Source organism: Herpailurus yagouaroundi, unplaced genomic scaffold (assembly GCF_014898765.1).
Source record: "Herpailurus yagouaroundi ecotype Mexico unplaced genomic scaffold, PumYag 28, whole genome shotgun sequence".
NCBI lineage: Eukaryota > Metazoa > Chordata > Mammalia > Carnivora > Felidae > Herpailurus > Herpailurus yagouaroundi.
The window spans coordinates 39,291,399-39,315,407 of NW_024412376.1; the positions used below are offsets into that span (position 1 = coordinate 39,291,399).

Genomic DNA, 24,009 nt, shown 5'->3' on the forward strand with positions numbered 1-24,009 from the left:
TCAATTTAATCTTTATAGCAATCTATATCAGTTGTTAAAATATTCATACATTATTTACAAAGAACGTTAACCAAAGCAGTAATTGAACAAGTATGCAGAAAAATGTTAAGTTGTATAGTTGTTCATAATAGCAAAAACAAACAAACAAACAAACAAACAAACACATAAATGTCTAATAATAGAGAACTGATTGAATAAATACTGGTAAATCCATACAGTACAATGCTATACATTGTCAAAAATATTGCTTTGGAAATATATTTTGCCATATTCCTGGGAAAACATGTTATGAACATTTAAATACAAGTTTTATATGTGTATGGATGCATAAGGACACGTCTGGAATTATAGACTTAAAGATGTTTATATGGCAGTCTAACCAAAAATGGTCATTATCTTTGGTTAGTGAGATCATGGAGTTCTTTCATTTGCTACTTTCTATATTCTGAAAATTGTTTCTTTTCAAAATCAAGGAGAAAAAGCCAACCAATCCACAACTCTTTTTCTCTTTTGAAGGGAAAAAGTCTCCTCTTGAAAATCTGAACAAGTAAGGCATGTTAACATGAGGATAAAGATATTGACTTTGCTTTTGGCTCTTCAGAGATCTTTTATGATTACTTTCTGGTTTTTGGTTATGTTAATATCTTAAACTTTTTCTCACTCAGAAATCAGAGTACCTCCAATCTCATTTTGTTATTTAATTCACTGAGCTATGATTTTTTTCATACCTTTTAACAATTTAAGTTTATTTCTTCTCTTTTCCCATCATATTTGAGGAGGACCAAAAAGGTCCCTTATACTCGTAGGGAAAATATTTTAGATATATCACTGCTAATTGTAATTCTTGTCATCATTTTCTAAAATCAAGAAGGCTTTTGGCCCAATATCCATGAATTCTAGATCTCTGGGTTCACTACTTAGTTGTGTGTGTGTGTGTGTGTGTGTGTGTGTGTGTGTGTGTGTGTGTGTGATTAAATAGTTATATAAAGGGCTTTTAAAACTTACTCAGCAAAGCAATGCATAATAACTATAAATTTAATTTAACTAAATTTAAATTATGCAAAACTATAAAGTAAAACAGTAGAAAGCCCCCATCCCTAAATTTGTATTTTTTTAACTAATACCAGAGTCACATACTGAAGTCAGCTATAATAGTTCCTATGATAGATGTGGTTTGATATATACAGAAAAAAATCCTCTGCCACAGAATCCTTCACCTTTTACTAATGTTTAAAACTCCACCATTAAAGATACAGTAATTTGATTACACATCTTTTTTTTTTTAAACAACCTTTTCCAATCATTCAGCTCTTTGTGCATGGGATTTGATAGTAGGTTTTGACAAAAGGGGAAATACAGACACAGCACGGGATTTGACCTGCCATTGTGTAGGGAGTGCAGGGCAAATCCTGAGGTGTGCGAAAGGTTAGAAGAAGAGGTGGAGAAGTTGAAAGACAGAAAAATAAATTGCTCAGGTAGGTAGCTGTTGCTCAGGAACGACATTAATATGAACGATAATTGTGTTTTGTTATCTTGCACCTTGCCAGAAGTTTTCACCACTTTTCCTCTGGAAGGGTCATTTCTCCTTTACTTTACTTTTCAAGCAAATAGTGTTATTTTATGTTTCTGTGAGTTCAGAAATTAGTTACTAATTTCCTTTTGAAAGTGGAACTCAGCTCTATTTACATAGATGGGTGGGGAAGAGGAGGAGGAGAGCCGTGATATTGCTCAATTTAAAGAATTATATACAATGGGGCTCACAATGTGAAAGTAAAATCTGAAAAATTTCCCTAAGTTGTGTTTAGTGTCAGTGGTTGGTTTTCCCTCTTCCAAATTTATCCTTCCAAATGCCGTTTTAGCAACACATAATCACTCTAAGAAGGTCTGTTTTCCAAAAGCAGCAGCAGCAGTGTTTAAGTTTACATGACCCCAGTTTCATGACAGCAGTAGCAAATCAGATATCTTATCCAAGGAAAAGCATTTTTGGCTTAGAATTCAATCACTTTCATGGTGGGAGTCAACAACTTGTTTCAGCTCTAACACTACTGCAGAACACGGCCTGCAGTGAATCTTTCAGAAAGCATAAACACAATTGGTATTTATAGCATTGTTAACATTTGTTAAATAGTTAGCGGAATGGGCTGTAAGTCTGTTTTGAGCAGGTGGGGCAGGAATCTTTGTTGTGACTGCAGTGAGATTTAAGAGTAGGACAATAAGACAACATGATTACTATGATTGTGGCAATAGAGTAAATTAGAAGTATTGAATACAGTGAGTTAAGATTTCACACAGCCACAATTCAGAGTGTTACAAAAATAATTCTGAAGTATCTCTGGCCAGAAGTGTGTTACACAGATGGCATATTTGACATAGTGCAGGGCAGGAACTATACAATGAAAAGGCAAATAAACAGTAAGGATTAGTCAAGTTTTAATTGAAAACCTACAGAAAAAAATAACTTGAAATTATGCCAGACTTTCTTGTACATCAAAACCACAGTAAATAAAGTTTCCCTTAGTCAACTAAATGAACATCAAAGTTGTCAGTAAAGCTGATCCTTATATTTTGCTAGTTATTATTGCATATTGCAGTCTTAGTTAATAGATGTAGCTAAATTATACATGCAAGGATATAAAGCAGGCAGGGTATTAATATCTTTTTTTTTACCCTGTCAGCTACCCAAGGAATTCTGAGCCATTCTGTCATGCTGATGACTTCTATCATGAACCTTTTGCTTCAGATGCCATCTTCATTCTAAACTGAGAATGTGAAAAGTAGCCTCAAAGCAAGTGATTAACTTTTGTTCTCTTAACTTTAAACTGAATGCAAGCTTCTAGAAAGAGTTAAGATGAAAAAAATTTCATGGATTTGAAAAATCTATATAAGATTATTTGAAAGTATGATAGGTTTCTAAATGTTCAGAATAGCAACTTTAAAAGCATTGCTAACAAAGATGAGGAAGTTTACTTAGAATATAATCACTGTTTTTAGTTTTCATTGTTGCAAAGAAGCAACTGAAATTCTGTTCATATTTGGAAAATTCTGGAGTCAAGTGCAAATGATTTACATGTTAAGTATTATTAAACTGTGCTATAACAGTAAATTTGTTGTCTTACCCCTCTCTATCCCTGCCAGTACTGTGTAATTGGAAGTGTGTGTGTGTGTGTGTGTGTGTGTGTGTGTGTGTGTGTGTGTTGTCTTTCAACTCTAAGTTCCTTGAGATCGAAGATCATGTCATCTGATCTCTCACTGTACCTCATTTCATTATTCTCACACAGTGGATACTCACAAATATTACTGAGAAAATAGACTAATTGATTTTAAACACATTTGTTTGATTTTGAGAAATAATTATTTCATGTTCTGAATACAGTAAATTAACTCTCCTGATTTTTTCTTTTCCTTAAGACATTTGCACTACATTTTCACTGTTTTCCTCTTAGCATTGGCAACCTCTTTGAAGCAACATTTCACTTATTTTTCTAGGCAGGCTGCTTTATCTACTCATTTCCAGTAGCTAGAGATGGAGGTGTTTTGAATGAGCACATCAATGTTGTAGACAGAGATACTGTTTGAAATTATCCATGAACACAGTGCCGCTGAATGTTATTGAGTGACGTTTGTTTCTGTTGGTTGTGTCTGCTCTGACTAGCTGGTTTCTTTCAGATTGGCAGCTGGGATTATGCTTGCAGTGGATGGACAGCTATAAGAAGTGGAGATTGTAGTAAGGCTGGGCCAGACCTCAATTTAATGTGTGTCTGGAATGTATGGGTTCAGTTAAATGCACTAATGGGATATCTGTGCATATTTTTACAATTTAAAATTGCCTTATGTTTTACCTTATTAACTTCTATAATATTATTGAATAAATATATAAGTAAAAATATTCCTCTCCTTCCCTAATATTCCCTCTGTGCTGAGTAATTACTGTATTCTTATTTTTTAAATAAGTTTTACTTTACTTAGCAAGCTACCCTTTATCTTTGTTCTTTAGGTACTCCTTACCATCATCATGACATGTATATGCCTCCAGATAAGCAATGCATTGTGAAAAACATTTAATTTACTTATAAAATTTATACACTTTTATAAATATTTAATTAATACTAAGTGATAACAAAATATTGCTAAATGAATGATTCCTTGAAATCAGGTTGACATAAGTTAGGAAACAAGCTCAAATAACAAAATTAACTTTGTAGTAAGATCTCTGGATTTCACAGTTTTTGACCAGTTTATCAGCTGGAGTTGTTCCTAAATGATTAAATTCTTCTGGCTACTATGTTGATGGAGAAGTTAAACTTCATAAAGCTGTATCAAATATTGGCAGATTTTCATTTAGATTTTCATATTTTTTATTTAAGATTTTCTCAAAATGGAAAATTTTTTGTTTTTATTTTTTTTAGATTTTTTTTTTAAAGTTTATTCATTTTGACAGAGAAAGAGAGCACAAGCAGGAGAGGGCAGAGAGAGAGGGTCTCAAGCAGATTCTACACTGTCAGTGCGGAGCCTGGTGCAGAGCTCAAACTCACGAACCCCAAGATCATGACCAAAATCAAGAGTCAGACACTTAACCAACTGAGGCACCCAGGCACCCCTGTTTTTCTTTCTTTAAATTTTTTTTTAATTTTTATTAAGTTTTGAGAGTGAGAGAACACGAGCAGGGGAGGGGCAGAGAGAGAGGGAGACATAGAATCTGAAGCAGGTTCCAGGCTCTGAGCTGTCAGTACAGAGAGCCTGACACGGGGCTTGAACTCAAGAACCATGAGATCATGACCTGAGCCAAAGTCAGATGCTTAACCAACTGAGCCATCCAGATACCCCATGTTGTTGTTTTTTTTTAATAATGCATTTTTTTGTGTAAGATGTTAAGCAGTATAAAAGTAAATAAAGTATTAATTTTTATTCTGCAAATCTTTCCATCTACTCCCCACACAGATAACAGCTGATAATAGTTTGGTACATCCCTCCCAGATTTTATGCATATATATTCAAGTACAGTAAAACGTCAGATTGCAAGTAACTTGTTCTGCGAGTATTCCACAAGACAAGCAAACATTTCTAATCAGTTTTTTTTTTTTAATTTTTTTTTCAACGTTTATTTATTTTTGGGACAGAGAGAGACAGAGCATGAACGGGGGACGGGCAGAGAGAGAGGGAGACACAGAATGGGAAACAGGCTCCAGGCTCTGAGCCATCAGCCCAGAGCCTGACGCGGGGCTCGAACTCACGGACCGCGAGATCGTGACCTGGCTGAAGTCGGACGCTTAACTGACTGCGCCACCCAGGCGCCCCTCTAATCAGTTTTAACTTGATAAATGAGCGATGTCTTGCAGTACAAGTAGTATGTGACACTGAATGTCACATGATCACACCTGAGCCAGTGGTTCTTGAAATTCACTTTGATATACAAATACTTTGGATTACAAGCATGTTTCTGGAACAAATTATGCTTGCAAACCACGGTTTTACTGAGTATATGTATACTCACATAACACATGTAAATATATGTGTGTTTAAATATTTTTATTTATGTTAATTTTTTACTTAAATGAGGTCGTACACCATATTCTTTGGTAATTAGGATTTTTTTTTTCAATCAGTGTATTATAGTCTGGTTTCCATGTCAGATACACTTAGTTCAACTTACTCATGTTAATGGCTGCATAGTATTCCATTATCATAGTTTAAGTAGTTTTATTGCCTGAGTTTTAGTGTTGGAGACTGTAATATTTGTGTCTAAATCATTTTTCATTCATCTGATTCTTTCCTTATAAAAATTTATAGAAGTAGAGTCAAAAGCATAGTCTTTAGTTGAAAACATATAAAAATTTGACTCAACTAAATTTTTATTTTTCTATATGTCTAATTTCTCAAAATTAAAAAAAAAGATTATGTTTCAAGTCCAAGTTTACAGAGAGTTACTTCTGTTTAATTTAACTTATTTCTTCACTATACTGTTTGGTCTCTATTTTGAACATATATCTGGTTGAGTTTAAGATATACCAGTATATCCATGACATTTTTTTCTTGATTGGCTATTTATATTTTACAGTTATGCTTTACAAAGTTTGAATTCTATCTTTTTTTTATTTCTAGGGCACTTGGAATATTTACATTTCAATCTTAAAGTATTCCTTTTAAATAATTTGAGTTAGGTTCATTATGTGATCTTTTAAAAATTTTGTTCTGACTACTAAAAAATAACTATATTTCATTTCTTAGGTTAAGAAAGAGTCTGATTTCTCAATGTTTATAAATGATGCTTTGCTTTTTTTTTTAAAAATGAGCTAGAGAGGTTATCCAAACAAAACCATATTTATTATATAGATAATTTTCTCTTTTGCAATCTTCATGTATTTCTTATCAAGTACATTTACTTGTTATGGGTCCTCTTTTAGCCTTAGTAAGTAGTTCATATTATCAGGATTTTTGTCCTTTAGGAATTAAGCACAAAGTTAAACATATTATGATTAAGTAATCATTTGATTAGTATACTTTTTTAATTTGCTGATACCAAAGCTAGATTTTTTTTAAGTCTTATTTATTTTGAGAGAGACAGCATGAGTGGGGGAGGGGCAGAGAGGATGGGGGGGGCGCAAGGGGAGAGAGAATCGCAAGCAGGGTCTGTGCTGTCAGCACAGAGCTTCACCCAGGGCTCAATCCCACAAACTGTGAGATCATGACCTGAACTGAAATCAAGAGTTGGATGATTAACCGACTGAGCCACCCATGTGCCCCCGCCAAAACTAGATTTTTAACTGTGGCTCCAAAGAGCACTGAGGCTAGTCAACTAGACAGTCGGTAAACATTGAGTGGAAACCTGTCAAATATTTGGCAAGTCGTCCTCAACTTAAGATCAAATGTGTGAAAGGCAAGAGAAAAACTGGCACAAGTAATGATAATTATATGTAACAGTAGAAATCAGTGAATGTTCTTAAGTGACTCTTTTTTAAATACTGAAAAGTGAATTCTGAAATATAAAATATAAAGTCTTATTTGGATTTTTAAACCTTTCTTGGTAAAGAATTACTCTAGAATCTTGAGACCACTTTGTAGAATTTAATTTAGGTAATGACAGAAAATCTTGATATGTTAATAAATGGAATGTGTTTACTTAATAAGTTATTCTTTTCAGTTTCTCTATCCCAATTTTCTAGTGCTTTTAGATGTAAATATATAGGGGATAAAATGCAGTTGCAGAGTTGTGTGCTTAAAAGAAACAGTGTACATAATGTGTTTACCTTAATTGCATCCAAATTTTTAAGTTATTTCTCTTCCAAACCCATCTTAAAATAAAATTTTACAACTTTATTGTTGGTTACTAAGTGTTATGCTGATTTAACTTGTTTTCTCTCTTAGATTAAAAAGACCAGTTCTGAGAGACTAAAATAGTCATTATTAAATTGAAGCCAAATACCACATTGTCACTAAGCCAAGTCTACTTTTATTTCCTTTCCTTTCTTTCTTTCTTTTATTTTCTCTAGTGTGTGTATCTATATTCTCTCTACATACACATTCTCTCCCTCTCTGGATACAGCTATAAAATCATGCAGGTATGCAATAGTTGGCCCAGAAAACAATGGAATACACAGCTTGTTGAAAATATTTTCATAATATTTCCATTTGGAAATCCATTAATAAATTCTCTAGGTAATATTTGAGATGCTGTTTATAAAATATAAATATGTGGTTTTACTGGAATGTCTCAGAGTATTTGCATAGTCTTTTTTATTACTATGTATTTCAACATCTGGAATGCTGCCTGCCAAACTCAGGTTTTATTATAGAAAGTAGTAACGTGCTATTTGCAGAAATAATTGGGAATTGATGAATAAGAATGTTAAGTAATAAAGTAAGCTTTTTAGTAGAAATGTTTAATAGAATGTTTTATTCAATGTAGGGCTGCTTTGTAATAGTGGTAGGAGTGTATCTTGGCTGGATCCCTGCTAAATTATGTTGACTTGAATGGCCATTCATTCTTTCAGTAAATATTTATTGAGCAACTACTGTATGTCAAGCCCCTAGAAGCACAAAAATATTTGACAGTCTCTGGTCTCAAAGAGACTCACAGCCTAGTCAATAAGGCAAAAATTATTAACGAGTAATTAGAATATTAGATAAGTAAGTAGTAGGGATCAGTACACACTGCTCTAAGAGTAGCAAGGAGGGACAGCAACAGTCTGGATGAGATCAAAAATGAGCTTTCCCAGAAGGCAGAGATGCCTGAGCTAAGTCTTAAAGAATGATAAGGAGGCAACCACACAAGAGAAAAGAAATACAAAAAAAAAAAAAACAAAAAAAAAAAACAGGAAAAGAAAACAATCTGTACAAAGGCAGTATGACACATTGCATCTCACATTATACAGTATGAGATGACCCGTGGCAGAGGGTGAGACTGGAAGTATAGGCAAGGGCTATGTTATTATTAATCTTAATTATGACTGGTTGGTAACAGTTATGAATGCTTACTTAACCTCAGCCAGCACTGTGTTAATTAAGTCGTATATATTTTATACATATATATACATCAACACTTATTTTATACATATATAATGTATATATATAATGTATATATTGTATATATATAATATATATACATCAAACACTTATTGCTAGTTTGCTTTGTGTCAAGAATTGTTCTAAGTGTTATATATCATCTCATTTAATCTTCATAAAAAACAATAAAATATCCACTCTATTATCACCATTTTTAGATGAGGAAACACAGTCACAGAAGGTTAAGTTACTTGCCCAAAGTCACTCAGCTAATATGTGACAAAGCTAAGATTTTGAATTAAGCAGTCTGATTTCAGTGTCTGCATACTTAACCCCATGAGTGGTGCAACCCTGTGGAAAGGAATTTGGATGGAAGGATTTTACCTAGAGAAATCACATAATCAAATTTGCAACTTGAGGATTGAACATCTCTTGCAAGCCCAAGAGTGTTTGATCTTAAGAAAGATGAAACCTGCTGGCTAATGTTCACAATCTTTTGGTCATTGTATGATATTTTTTCCTCAATGTAGTTTTACAGTAGAGGTGAAAAAAAAACTGCTTAAAAGCAGGGAACACTCTTGTTTTTCAGTGAATCTTTCTAGCACATTGCCTAAGCTGAACCCTCTATGAGATAGCCTAAGGCCAAATGTGTTAATAATTATTGAAATTGACTAAGGGGTACATGGGGATTCATTATCCTATTCCATAATAGAAATTTAACATAATAAACAAATTTTTATCACCTGGAACCAAAACTATCTAGATGAAGCAAAGTTCATTCAAAACAGTTTAGGCATGTGGTAGAGTTATTAAGCTACCATATTACCAGCCTACTTTCCTGAATCTTTTACCTGTATGTTTCCTGTGATTTCAAACCTCAGTTGTGCCTCTATATTTTATGTTGCTTTATACAAAAGGCTGAAGGGAAAAGTGAAGAAAAAGTGATAAATAAAATTACTTTGAGGGGCTTTTTCTTTTTTTTTTAATTACTTTGTTTTCAATATATGAAGTTTATTGTCAAATTGGTTTCCGCACAACACCCAGTGCTCATCCCAAAAGGTGCCCTTCTCAATACCCATCACCCACCCTCCTCTCCCTCCCACCCCCCATCAACCCTCAGTTTGTTCTCAGTTTTTAACAGTCTCTTATGCTTTGGCTCTCTCCCACTCTAACCTACTTCTTTTTTTCTTCCCCTCCCCCATGGGTTTCTGTTAAGTTTCTCAGGATCCACATAAGAGTGAAACCATATGATATCTGTCTTTCTCTGTATGGCTTATTTCACTTAGCATCACACTCTCCAGTTCCATCCACGTTGCTACAAAGGGCCATATTTCGTTCTTTCTCATTGCCACGTAGTACTCCGTTGTGTGTATAAAGCACAATTTTTTTATCCATTCATCAGTTGATGGACATTTAGGTTCTTTCCATAATTTGGGTATTGTTGAGAGTGCTGCTATAAACACTGGGGTACAAGTGCCCCTATGCATCAGTACTCCTGTGTCCCTTGGATAAATTCCTAGCAGTGCTATTGCTGGGTCACAGGGTAGGTCAATTTTTAATTTTTTGAGGAACCTCCACACTGTTTTCCAGAGTGGCTGTACCAGTTTGCATTCCCACCAACAGTGCAAGAGGGTTCCCATTTCTCCACATCCTCTCCAGCATTTATAGTCTCCTGATTTGTTCATTTTGGCCACTCTGACTGGCGTGAGGTGATATCTGAGTGTGGTTTTGATTTGTATTTCCCTGATAAGGAGCGACGCTGAACATCTTTTCATGTGCCTGTTGGCCATCCGGATGTCTTCTTTAGAGAAGTGTCTATTCATGTTTTCTGCCCATTTCTTCACTGGGTTATTTGTTTTTTGGGTGTGGAGTTTGGTGAGCTCTTTATAGATTTTGGATACTAGCCCTTTGTCCGATATGTCATTTGCAAATATCTTTTCCATTTCGTTGGTTGCCTTTTAGTTTTGTTGGTTGTTTCCTTTGCTGTGCAGAGGCTTTTTATCTTCATAAGGTCCCAGTAGTTCACTTTTGCTTTTAATTCCCTTGCCTTTGGGGATGTGTCAAGTAAGACATTGCTGCAGCTGAGGTCAGAGAGGTCTTTTCTTGCTTTCTCTTCTAGGGTTTTAATGGTTTCCTGTCTCACATTCAGGTCCTTTATCCATTTTGAGTTTATTTTTGTGAATGGAGTGAGAAAGTGGTCTAGTTTCAACCTTCTGCATGTTGCTGTCCAGTTCTCCCAGCACCATTTGTTAAAGAGACTGTCTTTTTTCCATTGGATGTTCTTTCCTGCTTTGTCAAAGATAAGTTGGCCATACATTTGTGGGTCTAGTTCTGGGGTTTCTATTCTATTCCACTGGTCTATGTGTCTGTTTTTGTGCCAATACCATGCTGTCTTGATGATGACAGCTTTGTAGTAGAGGCTAAAGTCTGGGATTGTGATGCCTCCTGCTTTGGTCTTCTTCTTCAAAATTACTTTGGCTATTTGGGGCCTTTTGTGGTTCCATACGAATTTTAGGATTGCTTGTTCTAGTTTCGAGAAGAATGCTGGTGCAATTTTGATTTGGATTGCACTGAATGTGTAGATAGCTTTGGGTAGTATTGACATTTTGACAATATTTATTCTTCCAATCCATGAGCAGGGACTGTTTTTCCATTTCTTTATATCTTCTTCAATTTCCTACATAAGCTTTCTATAGTTTTCAGCATACAGATCTTTTACATTTTTGGTGAGATTTATTCCTAGGTATTTTATGCTTCTTGGTGCAATTGTGCATGGGATCGGTTTCTTTATTTGTCTTTCTGTTGCTTCATTGTTAGTGTATAAGAATGCAACTGATTTCTGTACATTGATTTTGTATCCTGCAACTTTGCTAAACTCATGTATCAGTTCTAGCAGACTTCTGGTAGAGTCTATCAGATTTTCACTGTATAATATCATGTCATCTGCAAAAAGCGAAAGCTTAACTTCATCTTTGCCAATTTTGATGCCTTTGATTTCCTTTTGTTGTCTGATTGCTGATGCTAGAACTTCCAACACTATGTTAAACAACAGCAGTGAGAGTGGACATCCCTGTCGTGTTCCTGATCTCAGGGAAAAAGCTCTCAGTTTTTCCCCATTGAGGATGATGTTAGCTGTGGGCTTTTCATAAATGGCTTTTATGATCTTTAAGTATGTTCCTTCTATCCCGACTTTCTCGAGGGTTTTTATTAAGAAAGGATGCTGAAATTTGTCAAAGGCCTTTTCTGCATCGATTGACAGGATCATATGGTTCTTACCTTTTCTTTTATTAATGTGATGTATCACATTGATTGATTTGCGAATGTTGAACCAGCCCTGCATCCCAGGAATGAATCCCATTTGGTCATGGTGAATAATTCTTTTTATATGCTGTTGAATTCGATTTTCTAGTATCTTATTGAGAATTTTTGCATCCATATTCATCAGGGATATTGGCCTATAGTTCTCTTTTTTTATTGGGTCTCTGTCTGGTTTAGGAATCAAAGTAATACTGGCTTCATAGAATGAGTCTGGAAGTTTTCCTTCCCTTTATATTTTTTGGAATAGCTTGAGAAGGATAGGTATTATCTCTGCTTTAAACGTCTGGTAGAACTCCCCTGGGAAGCCATCTGGTCCTGGACTCTTATTTGTTGGGAGATTTTTGATGACTAATTCCATTTCTTTGCTGGTTATGGATCTGTTCAAGCTTTCTATTTCCTCCTGATTGAGTTTTGGAAGTGTGTGGGTGTTTAGGAATTTGTCCATTTCTTCCAGGTTGTCCAGTTTGTTGGCATATAATTTTTTATAGTATTCCCTGATAATTGCTTTTATCTGAGGGATTAGTTGTAATAATTCCATTTTCATTCATGATTTTATCTATTTGGGTCCTCTCCCTTTTCTTTTTGAGAAGCTTGGCTAGAGGTTTATCAATTTTGTTTATTTTTTCAAAAAACCAACTCTTGGTTTCGATGATCTGCTCTACAGTTTTTTTAGATTCTATATTGTTTATTTCTGCTCTGATCTTTATGATTTCTCTTCTGCTACATTTAGGCTGTCTGTGCTGTTCTGCTTCTATTTCCTTTAGGTGTGCTGTTAGATTTTGTATTTGGGATTTTTCTTGTTTCTTGAGATAGGCCTGGAATGCAATGTATTTTCCTCTCAGGACTGCCTTCGCTGCATCCCAAAGTGTTTGGATTGTTGTATTTTAATTTTCATTTGTTTCCATATATTTTTTAATTTCTTCTCTAATTGCCTGGTTGACCCATTCATTCTTTAGTAGGGTGTTCTTTAACCTCCATGCTTTGGGAGGTTTTCCAGACTTTTTTCCTGTGGTTGATTTCAAGCTTCACATAGCATTGAAGTCTGAAAGTATGCGTGGTATGATTTCAATTCTTGCATACTTATGAAGGGCTGTTTTGTGACCCAGTATGTGATCTATCTTGGAGAATGTTCCATGTACGCTCGAGAAGAAAGTATATTCTGTTGCTTTGGGATGCAGAGTTCTAAATATATCTGTCAAGTCCATCTGATCCAATGTATCATTCGGGGCTCTTGTTTCTTTATTGACCATGTGTCTAGATGATCTATCCATTTCTGTAAGGGGAGTGTTAAAGTCCCCTGCAATTACCACATTCTTATCAATAAGGGTGCGTATGTTTGTGAGTAATTGTTTTATATATTTGGGGGCTCCTGTATTCAGCACATAGACATTTATAATTGTTAGCTCTTCCTGATGGATAGACCCTGTGATTATTATATAATGTCCTTCTTCATCACTTGTTACAGACTTTAATTTAAAGTCTAGTTTGTCTGATATAAGTATGGCTACTCCAGCTTTCTTTTGACTTCCAGTGGCATGATAAATAATTCTCCATCCCCTCACTCTCAATCTGGAGGTGTCCTCAGGTCTAAAATGAGTCTCTTGTAGACAGCAAATGTATGGGTCTTGTTTTTTTTATCCATTCTGATACCCTATGTCTTTTGGTTGGCACATTTAGTCCATTTACATTCAGTGTTATTAAAGAAAGATATGGGTTTAGAGTCATTGTGATGTCTGTAGGTTTCATGCTTGTAGCAATGTCTCTGGCACTTTGTCTCACAGGATCCCCCTTAGGATCTCTTGTAGGGCTGGTTTAGTGATAACGAATTCCTTCAGTTTTTGTTTGTTTGGGAAGACCTTTATCTCTCCTTCTATTCTAACTGACAGACTTGCTGGATAAAGATTCTCGGCTGCATATGTTTTCTGTTCATCACATTGAAGATCTCCTGCCATTCCTTTCTGGCCTGCCAAGTTTCAGTGGAGAGATCGGTCACGAGTCTTATAGGTCCCCCTTTATATGTTAGAGCACATTTGTCTCTAGCTGCTTTCAGAATTTTCTCTTTATCCTTGTATTTTGCCAGTTTCACTATGATATGTCGTGCAGAAGATCGATTCAAGTTACATCTAAAGGGAGTTCTCTGTGCCTCTTGGATTTCAATGCCTTTTCCTTCCCCAGATCCGGGAAGTTCTCAGCTATGATTTCTTCAAGTACACCTTCAGCACCTTTCCCTCTCTCTTCCTCCTCTGGAATACCAATTATGCGTAGATTATTTCTCTTTAGTGCATCACTTAGTTCTCTAATTTTCCCCTCATACTCCTGGATTTTTTTATCTCTTTTTCTCAGCTTCTTCTTTTTCCATAATTTTGTCTTCTAGTTCACCTATTCTCTCCTCTGCCTCTTCAATCCGAGCCGTAGTTGTCTCCATTTTATTTTGCAGCTCGTTTATAACGTTTTTTAGCTCCTCCTGGCTGTTCCTTAGTCCCTTGATCTCTGTAGCAAGAGATTCTCTGCTGTCCTTTATACTGTTTTCAAGCCCAGTGATTAATTTTATCACTATTGTTCTAAATTCACTTTCTGTTATATGTTTAAATCATTTTTGATCAGTTCGTTAGCTGTTGTTATTTCCTGGATGTTTTTCTGAGGGGAATTCTTCTGTTTCGTCATTTTGGACAGTCCCTGGAGTGGTGCGGGACTGCAGAACACTTCCCCTTGCTGTCTTGAATAACTTGTGTTGGTGGGCGGGGCCGCAGTCAGACCTGATGTCTGCCCCCAGCCCACTGCTGGGGCCACAGTCAGACTGGTGTGTGTCTTCTCTTCTCCTCTCCTAGGGGCGGGATTCACTGTGGGGTGGCGTGGCCGTCTGGGCTACTTGCACACTGCCAGGCTTGTGGTGCTGGGGATCTGGCGTATTAGCTGGGGTGGGTCGGCAGGGTGCACAGGGGCGGGAGGGGCAGGCTCAGCTGCTTTTCCTTCGGAGATCCGCTTCGGGGCCCTGTGGCACTGGGAGGGAATCAGACCCGCCGGAGGGATGGATCCGCAGAAGCACAGCTTTGGGTGTTTTCGAGGTGCAGGCAAGTTCCCTGGCAGGAACTGGTTCCCTTTGGGATTTTGGCTGGGGGATGGGCGAGGGAGATGGCGCTGGCGAGTGCCTCTGTTCCCCACCAAGCTGAGCTCTGTCGTCCGGGTCTCAACAACTCTCCCTCCTGTTGTCCTCCAGCCCTCCTGTTTTCTGAGCAGAGCTGTTAACTTATAACCTTCCAGATGTTAAGTCTCGTTGCCGTCGGAACACACTCCACCGGCCCCTCCGCTTTTGCGAGCCAGACTCGGGGGCTCTGCTTGGCCGGCGAGCCGCCCCTCCGCCCCGGTTCCCTCCCGCCAGTCCGTGCAGCGCGCACCGCCTCCCCGCCCTACCTACCCTCTTCCGTGGGCCTCTCGTCTGAGCTTGGCTCCGGAGACTCTGTTCTGCTAGTCTTCTGGTTGTTTTCTGGGTTAGTTAGGCAGGTGTAGGTGGAATCTAAGTGATCAGCAGGATGCGCGGTGAGCCCAGAGTCCTCCTACGCCTCCATCTTCCCAGGATCTCCTTGAGGGGCTTTTTCAAATCACACATATTCCCCCAGAATTTCTCACATGGCCCTTAAGAATCACTGTATAGTGAAACACTGAAGTGTTGTCACATCCCTCAGCTGTGTTAGGGTGAAGAAATGAGAATTACTGCCTTCATTGGCATCTTTCAGACATTCCCTGAAAGAATCCTTGGTCTCTTACTAATACCAGTTAGCAGACTTCCCTTACATTCCCTATTCTCCCCCTTGCCCACATTTGGCCTTGTCAAGAACTGTGCTCATGTCTCAAGCTTGGTTTTGTCCCTAGTTCAAACCTAGGTGAGGCATAAGGGTCTGGGTGAGCCAGTTATGTATAATAGGCACTTGGTATACTTTTTTGTTGTGTGAATACTGTGTGCAAGGTGGTGTTCTACCAGTTTCACACCACTACAATATATGACATTCTCATCTTTTATGGTATAATTGAAGAGACAGACCAGTAATGTATGAGAAGTCACAAAATATGACAAGGAAGCTTGAATCAAGTGTGTAATCAGCAAAATTAACAGGCTATAAGATTTGGGAAGAAGTACACCAAATAGGTGGAACTCAAGCAAGGTTTTCTAGAGAGGGGTGGGGCTTAGAAAATTGTAGATGAGGGTGACCATTCTAGAAGCGGGCAGTCACATGCAAGAAAATATAAGGGGGAAAGAGCTGGTGTGTGTAAGAAGAGCAGCGTTACTGAAAAAGAACACTGTATGAGGGAATTGGATGAGGTAATAAAAGTTGAGAGATGTGAGAAGACCTTTATTGCTTGCCATTAGGCCTTTATCTTTTAATGACTGGGGATTAATCAAAGACAATTGATCAAGAGAATATTGCATAAAGGAGGGTTTGGGGAAACTTAATTCTGCAGGATATGTTGAAGGAAGAAACTAAAGAGACTATTGTAATCCTCAATACCTGAAATTATAAGGGGCTTGGATTCAGAAATGAGTGATGGATGTGAGAGACTTTATAAAGCAAGTGATTGGGTCTGGTGACTGATTATCCATGAAAGGAGGAGATAAAATTTTTAAAGTAAGAATCTGAGCATAAAAGAAAAATCAAAAAAGAAGGCTAATCCTAGACTAAAGAATGCTAGAATAAAACTAGTTTTTCCAGATTTTAGACACGTTAATTTTAGGTGTGCTTATACATACCATACACACAGTATACATAGATGGCCATTAGGCAGCAGTGTAAATGGGCACTTCATAGAAATCAATAATCCTCTGGTTTTAGATATGAAAATCTTGCTCATAGAAGAAATATTTGTAGTCGTGACAGCAGAAAAAATTTCCAGGGCAGAAAGTGTAGATTGATAATATCAGAGTGCTAGCAGAGAACTTGCAGGGATGAGTTCATTTATTGATGAGAAAGAACAGAAATCAGTAGAAGACAGAGAATAAAGAAGGTTAAACAACCAGCCTGGGGCAAAGCCATGAAGGCCACAGAAGAGACAATGTCAAGAAACTAGGGTGTGATTGACAGTTTATACTGCTACAGAGACCAGGGTGAATGACAAATGGTAGGTGAGTTGTAGAAACAATGAAAATCTAGAACTGTCAGTTGATGATATAAAGTGTGACTACAAGAATTTGAGATTACAGGGACAGCTAGCTGGCTCAGTTGATAAAATATGCTACTCTTGATGTCAGGGTCCGAGTTCAAGCCCCAAGTTGGGCATGGAGCCTACTTAAAATGAAATAAAAGGACTTTGAGGTTATAATTATTACCTTACAATATTACTTCATAATTTTCACATTGAAAAAGCCCTTCTATCGTATATTTATCACCAAGAACTCAAAGGTTAGTCCAGAGTTAAAATATTTGTGTCTAAGAATTCTGCAGTCTTTTTAGATGTTGGGAGGACTTGGAAAGAAAATAATTATTTAACTTGTGTGGGATAACACAGTTTTTATTCTGTCATTGAGAGAATAATCAGACCACTATATACATGACCTGAAAAAACCTTTTCCTGAAAGAGGAATGCACAAATTCTACTAAAATTTTAAGACTTAAAAAAAAATGTTAAAAAAGAACATTGATATTTTTGAAAGTTGTCTTACCATCATATCCTTTTTATTTCAAAACAATGTAAAATACAAAGCAAGATATGTATTGTCAAGATCAGTTACATTAAGCTTATATCTATAATTAAGATTAATATGCAATAATGTCATTATTCTTAGTTTCTCTGTAGTAGTTAATGTTACTGATCATTCTGTTTGGAACTCTCACCTTACAGCTTCTGTATCACCCGATCCTGCTCCCCTACTCCTAACTCTTCCTCTTCTGTTTTCTTCATTAGTTTTTTGTATGATGCCCTAAATATGAGTATTTCCCAAGGGCCAGCTCTAGGTCCTTTTGTATCTCATGTATTTTCTTCCTGGAGTTTAACCAGTGAGTTTCATACTGTGTGCAGAGCACTAAGATTTCTCAGAATTGTCTCAGGAGCTACAAAGGAAGCTTATTAAGGATGGCTTCATCCACCTTTAAAGTAGATAGCCCTATATCTATATTTTTAACATACTGGGGTTTCATGTTATATTGCATTTGGAAAAAGGAAGCCATTTCTGCTGCTTAAAAATACATATATACAGGGAGAGAGAAAGATGTAAAACCACTGACTTACATTTCTCTTTTATGAATTATAATTAAATCAATACTCATCTTTCATTTTAGAGCCAGTCTTGGGTTTTCTTTTGCTCATTGGATATCTTAACATGAGTAGATTGCTATCACTATCTCTTTAGATTCCACATGTCACATAAAATATATTTTCTCATGGCAAACTAGTTCTCCTGACAGAAACTTGTATTTCCATTCATTTCTTTACTACTCTCGAAAATATGCAAGTTCAAAAGAAAAGAATTAGTCTGGCTTTTTTCTTTCATTGGTCAAAGTCCCTGTACTCTATGACCTGTTGATTTTTCCTTAGTCCCTGGCTCACATACTTATCTCTTTTTTTTCAAATACAGTGACTTCCATAAAGACTGAGATATATAATCCCTTTTGTTTTGGACTGGTGTCTGAACCTTCAAAGAGATATTTTTGTCTCTGGGTGCTTAGCACTGAAGTATATTTTGAAATCTTGAGCCATACTCCAGTTTCCTAAACTAATGTGTTCATCATTATCCTTATTCACTCCTGAAACATTTCTTCCTTTCCTTCGCTATTTTAGCTGTGTTAGATGGGGATCATACTGAGCCCCAAACCTGATAATGCAGCATTTTATTTAGTGCTTTGTGTGTGCTAAAATACTGTACTAAATACTTTGTAAGTATTATTTAATTTTATAAATGATTCTGTGAACTGGGTATTATTAGTTCTCAACTTTGTAGATGAGGAACAGAGATTAAGCTAAATCACACAGCAGATAAATGACAAAGTCCAGATTAACACTCTTAGCCATCTGATGCCACAGGCCAAGTATGGAAGTTATCTCTTCCTCCCTCTACTTTATTTAAATAGGAAAAAAGACATGAGGGCCTTTGGGCAGGGACCACCAAAAGCAACAGTCAAGGGCAATGGCACTGGTTTTGCCAACTCTTCTTAAAAGAAATTTAAAACTCACATTCCTATTTGTCCATAAATCAGTGTATCATAAAATAGCAATCCCACCTGTTTCTTTGTGACTACCTCTGGGCTTCAAGCTCTCCCACGGTGTGATATTTTTTCTTCTTCAAGATTGTCCTGATGTTGATCATAAATTGATTTCACTGATCAAAAACATTTTAGAAGTTCTGAAATGATCCTAGTCTCTGTTCCTTGCTCCCTATTGGCTCCTTTTCTTGTTTCTAAAGTCTAACAACAGTCTTATCTCCTGCTATTAAAACCAAACTTGCCTAGCTGTGCTACTTTACTAACTGTGTCTGAACATACTTTGTGATGATGGTGGTGATGATGATGATGATGATGATGATGATAGAGATAACTTATTAATTCATTCATTAGATTGTAGGCTCCTGCTTTTTGGTGCTCAGTCTTTTTGTACCCTAGACCTTGGTATAGTACCTAAAAGATAAGAAGAAAGGATAGCTTAATGGCCCAGAGTATTAGCTTTAGAATCATGCTGCTTAGGTGCAAATTTTGAGTCTGCCATTTATATGACCTTGGACAAGATATTTAAGTTCTTTGTGCATTATTTTCTTTATCTTTATAGATAAGATGGGTATAGTAAAGGACTCACATCATATAGTTTAAAGATTAGCTGATAAAAGATAGTAAACCACTTAGAAAAATTCCTGGTAAATAGTAAGTACTAAATAAATATTTGTTGGTATTATCAGCCCTTAATGAATATTTGTTGACTGCATATTGTGGGTCTAATCTATACCAAGCATTTTGCTATGGTTTTTATGTAAATATCATTTAATTCTTAATACAGCATGTTGTAGATACTATTATTGTCTACATTTTACATGAGAGAAAATTGAAACTTAGGTTATTAAATAACTTACCTAGATCACAGAGCTTATAAGTGGTATGCATTCAGGATTTGAACATGGTCTGTTTAACTTCAAAACCCATCTTCCACCATACCACTCAGCTTTCACAAAGGTGTTTTCCAATCTCTTCTGCCTAAGCAAATGATAGAGCACTCCTTGAACTCATTGAAACAACTGTATAACCTTCTGAGTGTATTTGCCCTGCTTCCTATATTGGGAATGCATTCAAGGACAGAAACATTGAGACCTAATACTGCTATGTGCATAGTTGACGATTATTGAACGCATAAATGAATGAATTGCTGTCATTGTTTCCTACAAGATTCACTGTAAAGGACTACGAGTGGTATCCTCAATGAATAAAAAAGGGAAATTAATCCTGGATAATGATTATATTTCCTTGTTTATGAAATATTAATTGCCTGTAGTCCTACAGAGCATATAAAAATTAAGGATCTATTTTCTTAAGGATTAAAAAAATAACATGATGAACATATATTCTCTTATGAATTTGAGAAGTTTTCCTCATTCATTTAACCTGGAACTTCAGAATACTGTCATGGTGTTGAGAGAGTCTTTGTGTATATTTGCTTCCTTCTGTCTCCTCACACGTACTATATATCATTCACCCAATTTAGGGATCTAACAGTAAAGTAGATAGATAGATCAGGTCCTTGCTCTCATAGATCTTGTATTTTAGTGGAAGAGACAGGCATAAACAAGTAAACAAATAAAGTAATTAGAGATAGTGATAGCATCTGGCATTTAGTAGTTTCCCATGATGAAGGAGTTGTTGGTGATTGGGAAGTGAGCATCTGTGCTAGGTGTACAGGAAGATCCATGGTAAGGGATTGCCTTGCAAAGGGTGCATGTACACATCTTTCAGAAAGAGCATGCACATGTTTCTTATGTTTAGTTAGTCCCTGTTTTAACTGTCTCATGCTTGGATGCAACATATGGCTTTTACTTTGTTGTTTAGCCACCTAAGTTCAAAGAGACTGTCAACAATAATGCTCTTTCTATGGCAAAAATAATAGCACCAAGCCATTTTCACAGGTGCTATGTTTCTTTTTTCCTCCTTTCTACTTCCCACGATGAAATGGGGCCTAGAATCAAAGCAGCAATAGGTTTTCTCTATACCTGTAAAAGATTAGCTTTAGTCATCAGGGATGATGCAAGCAGGAGAAAAAAATGCAAGAAAACAGAGATGAAGCCAAAAAGGACAATTTCTGATTGTAATAGCTGGTTTCTGTTTCATATCACTGAGCAAGATGAGAAGGTTTCACGGGGTTTTATAGGAACAGCTTATACAGTACTAAAGGATGACCTCACCCTCAGTGCCCTTGCCAGGTGCTTAGACCCACTGTGAAAACACAAAGTTGATTTTCAATGTGAAACAAGCCAGAAGTATGGAATGACATTTTCAGGTGACAGTTGTGGTTCTAGTGCCTATAATTAGTACCTCTTAACCCTCAAACTTGCCCGTGCCGTTTTCAGGCTGTTGAAGCTCAAATCCGAAGTTTTGGACAGACACCTTCTCAACTACTCATAGAGCCCCATCCTCCCAGAGGTTCTGCTATGCAAGTGGTAAGTGCTGCTTACACTCTTTTCATTTCTTGCCTCTGAGACCATACTTGACATTCATAACAGTGTTTTGTTGTACTTGAGATTCCCTACCACATCTGAGCCTGTTCTTTTTATGTGATGTCAACCTACTAACAACCAGCAAATATTAGTACATGCTGTTCTGGAGTCTTTGGGAACATAAACATTGCTCCAGTGCTCTCCTATCTCATCAGCTCATGTTTTGCATTGAAGAATTAAAAAACTTACCATTGTCACATATCCTCACTGCAGGATAATGGCTCCAGACATAGGATTGATGAGTTTTCTGATTTGATCCTATGAGTTTCTAGATTAGTTTTGCTAATGTGTTTGTTCTTTACATCCCAATATGTTTTTCAGTTTGGGAATTTTAGAACTAATCCTAGTACATAGGATATTGTTACTAAGGATAATGGATTGCAGAGAGAAGAAAAGATGGTTTGATATACATACCACCCAAAGCTTAATGCAGTGATTTATATTTCTCGTGATTCTGAGGGTTAGGCAGGCACTTCTGCTTTTCTCACCTTGGCTCCCTCATGCACTGCTGCAGGGTGGGCTGAGGTGGCCAGACCTCTGTTTCCATGTGGTCTTTCATCATCAAGGAAGTTAGCCCAAGCCACTTCCACAGTAGGAACAGTGTTCCAAGAGAACACTTCTGCAAGACTTCTTGAAGCTTGCTCTCACACATCATTTACACCACACTTTATTGGTCCAGCCCAGAATCAGGAGCTGGAGATGGTAGATTTTTGACCAATACTCGGAAGGAGACAGTCGCAGCAAAGAGAGCAAGAGATAGAGATGCGGCCCTTTCACTTCTGGCTGTTTGTTTGTTTTTTTTCTTTGTCTTTCCATCTCACCATCTTCCTTGTGTATTTTTCCTTTTCGCCCTCTTTGTCATCTTTCTCCTTCCAAACCTTTCTCCCCTTCTTTCTCTAGGTGTGAATTGGCCATCACAATAAACTATAAGCATTTTAAAAATTACTTGCATCATGGGGTGCCTGGGTGGCTCAGTCTGTTAGGCCTCCGACTTTTGGTTTCAGCTCAGGTCATGATCTCGCAGTTCATGAGTTTGAGCCCTGCATCAGGCTCTGTGCCTGTAGTATAGAGTTTGCTTGGGATTCTCTCTCCTCTTCCTCTCTGCCCCTACCCCACTTGATCTCTCTTTCAAAATAAATAAACTTTAAAAAAATTAAAAGGAAATTATTTGCATCATGTTTTCCCCTGTTTTTAAATAGGTGAAATCAGATTCAAGGGAACTTAAGGGGTAGCCAGTAAGCAGAAGATTATACAAAGAGCAAACATTTAGCAAGAATAGTGGAAGATAATGCCATAAAAATAGTAAGAATGATTAAGTTTGTGGCTTAGAATTAGTTTTAGTAATAGCTTGTCAGTGAGACTCGGGATATCATGATACTGGCTAATGGAAACACCTCCACTGCTCCAGTGACTTTCTACCTGGGTCTCTGCACAGATTTGGTCACCGGGGCAAGGAAGGAGCTCCTACTTCCAAGCCTCTCTCACATGGCAAAAGGATTCATTGCGGCAGACCAGCTTTCTAGGGTAGGAAGGCACATGCTCATATAGGATCGGGTACAGTCTTTGCTGTTATCTGTGTCCTCTGAATTGAATCCCTGAACTCCTTTCCAGACTTGTACAAGTTGTGCTTTTCATCTTACACATTGTGGGTGGGAAACAAAGGTGTGTTGGAAAGAAACCAGTGTTGTCAACAAGTGCATACTTAATCTGGGAAATCTGAATGAAATTTGGCGAGCAGTTTCCTACTTCTGCCTCAAACTTCACTCCCGGAGGCTCCCGGGATTGATTAGATGAAGGATTGTTTCTCTGATTCCTGTTTTACCAACTGTCCTCATCTATAGCTGTTGCCATCACTGCAGACTAACCCAGTATGCTGGAATGCGCTTTCTCTTATTCCTAGTCCTCCTTATTCCATACTTAACCAACCAAGGATATGATGGAACTCCCAAGAGTTTCCTCCTCCTTGCCTGCACTGGGAGCACTAGTCAATATGGAGTATGTAGAACAGACTGGAGGGACAGCTTGTTGTAAGAATGTAGTGCACAGTTCGGGATATGATGTCTGCGGCTTTCTGTGGAAAGTAGCTTGTCCTTGCCATGTGGCTAAAAGTTGGCCCACTAGAGTCACTATGTAAACAAGACCCTCTCCCAACACATTAGAGATTTTTCTGTGTTTTTTTTAGGGCATAAACATTGGAATTATTCAATTTCAGTTTAATTGTATTTACAATATGAACTGTTAAGCTCAAAAATAACTGTCAACTTCCTTTCAGTGAGACTTTATGATGTATGTTATACCCTGACTTTCTCAGAGTTTATAAATTAACTTTAGTAAATATTATTTTTTTTTAAAAACTACATAACTGAAAAATAAGGCTTGGTACTCCAAAATGATGTTCATTTCCTTTTCCCAGACTTCTTTAAAACTAGCTTGTAGGGTATTGTATTTGTTGTTGCTCATTGTTTCTCATTTTTACCCAACTTCACAGAGTTCCTTAAAAACTATATAAAAGG

The 24,009-nt window shown here is 37.0% G+C and overlaps 1 protein-coding gene across 7 annotated transcripts in view; it reads left to right on the top strand.

The window, feature by feature from the left end:
- Positions 1-24,009, top strand: part of LRBA (LPS responsive beige-like anchor protein) — a 772,087-nt gene that overhangs the window by 698,818 nt on the left and 49,260 nt on the right. For all 7 annotated transcript variants that reach the window (XM_040472514.1, XM_040472528.1, XM_040472537.1 and 4 more), the window contains exon 49: positions 21,350-21,439. In XM_040472514.1, the coding sequence (XP_040328448.1) occupies positions 21,350-21,439 (90 nt within the window). The remainder of the gene's footprint in view (positions 1-21,349; positions 21,440-24,009) is intronic.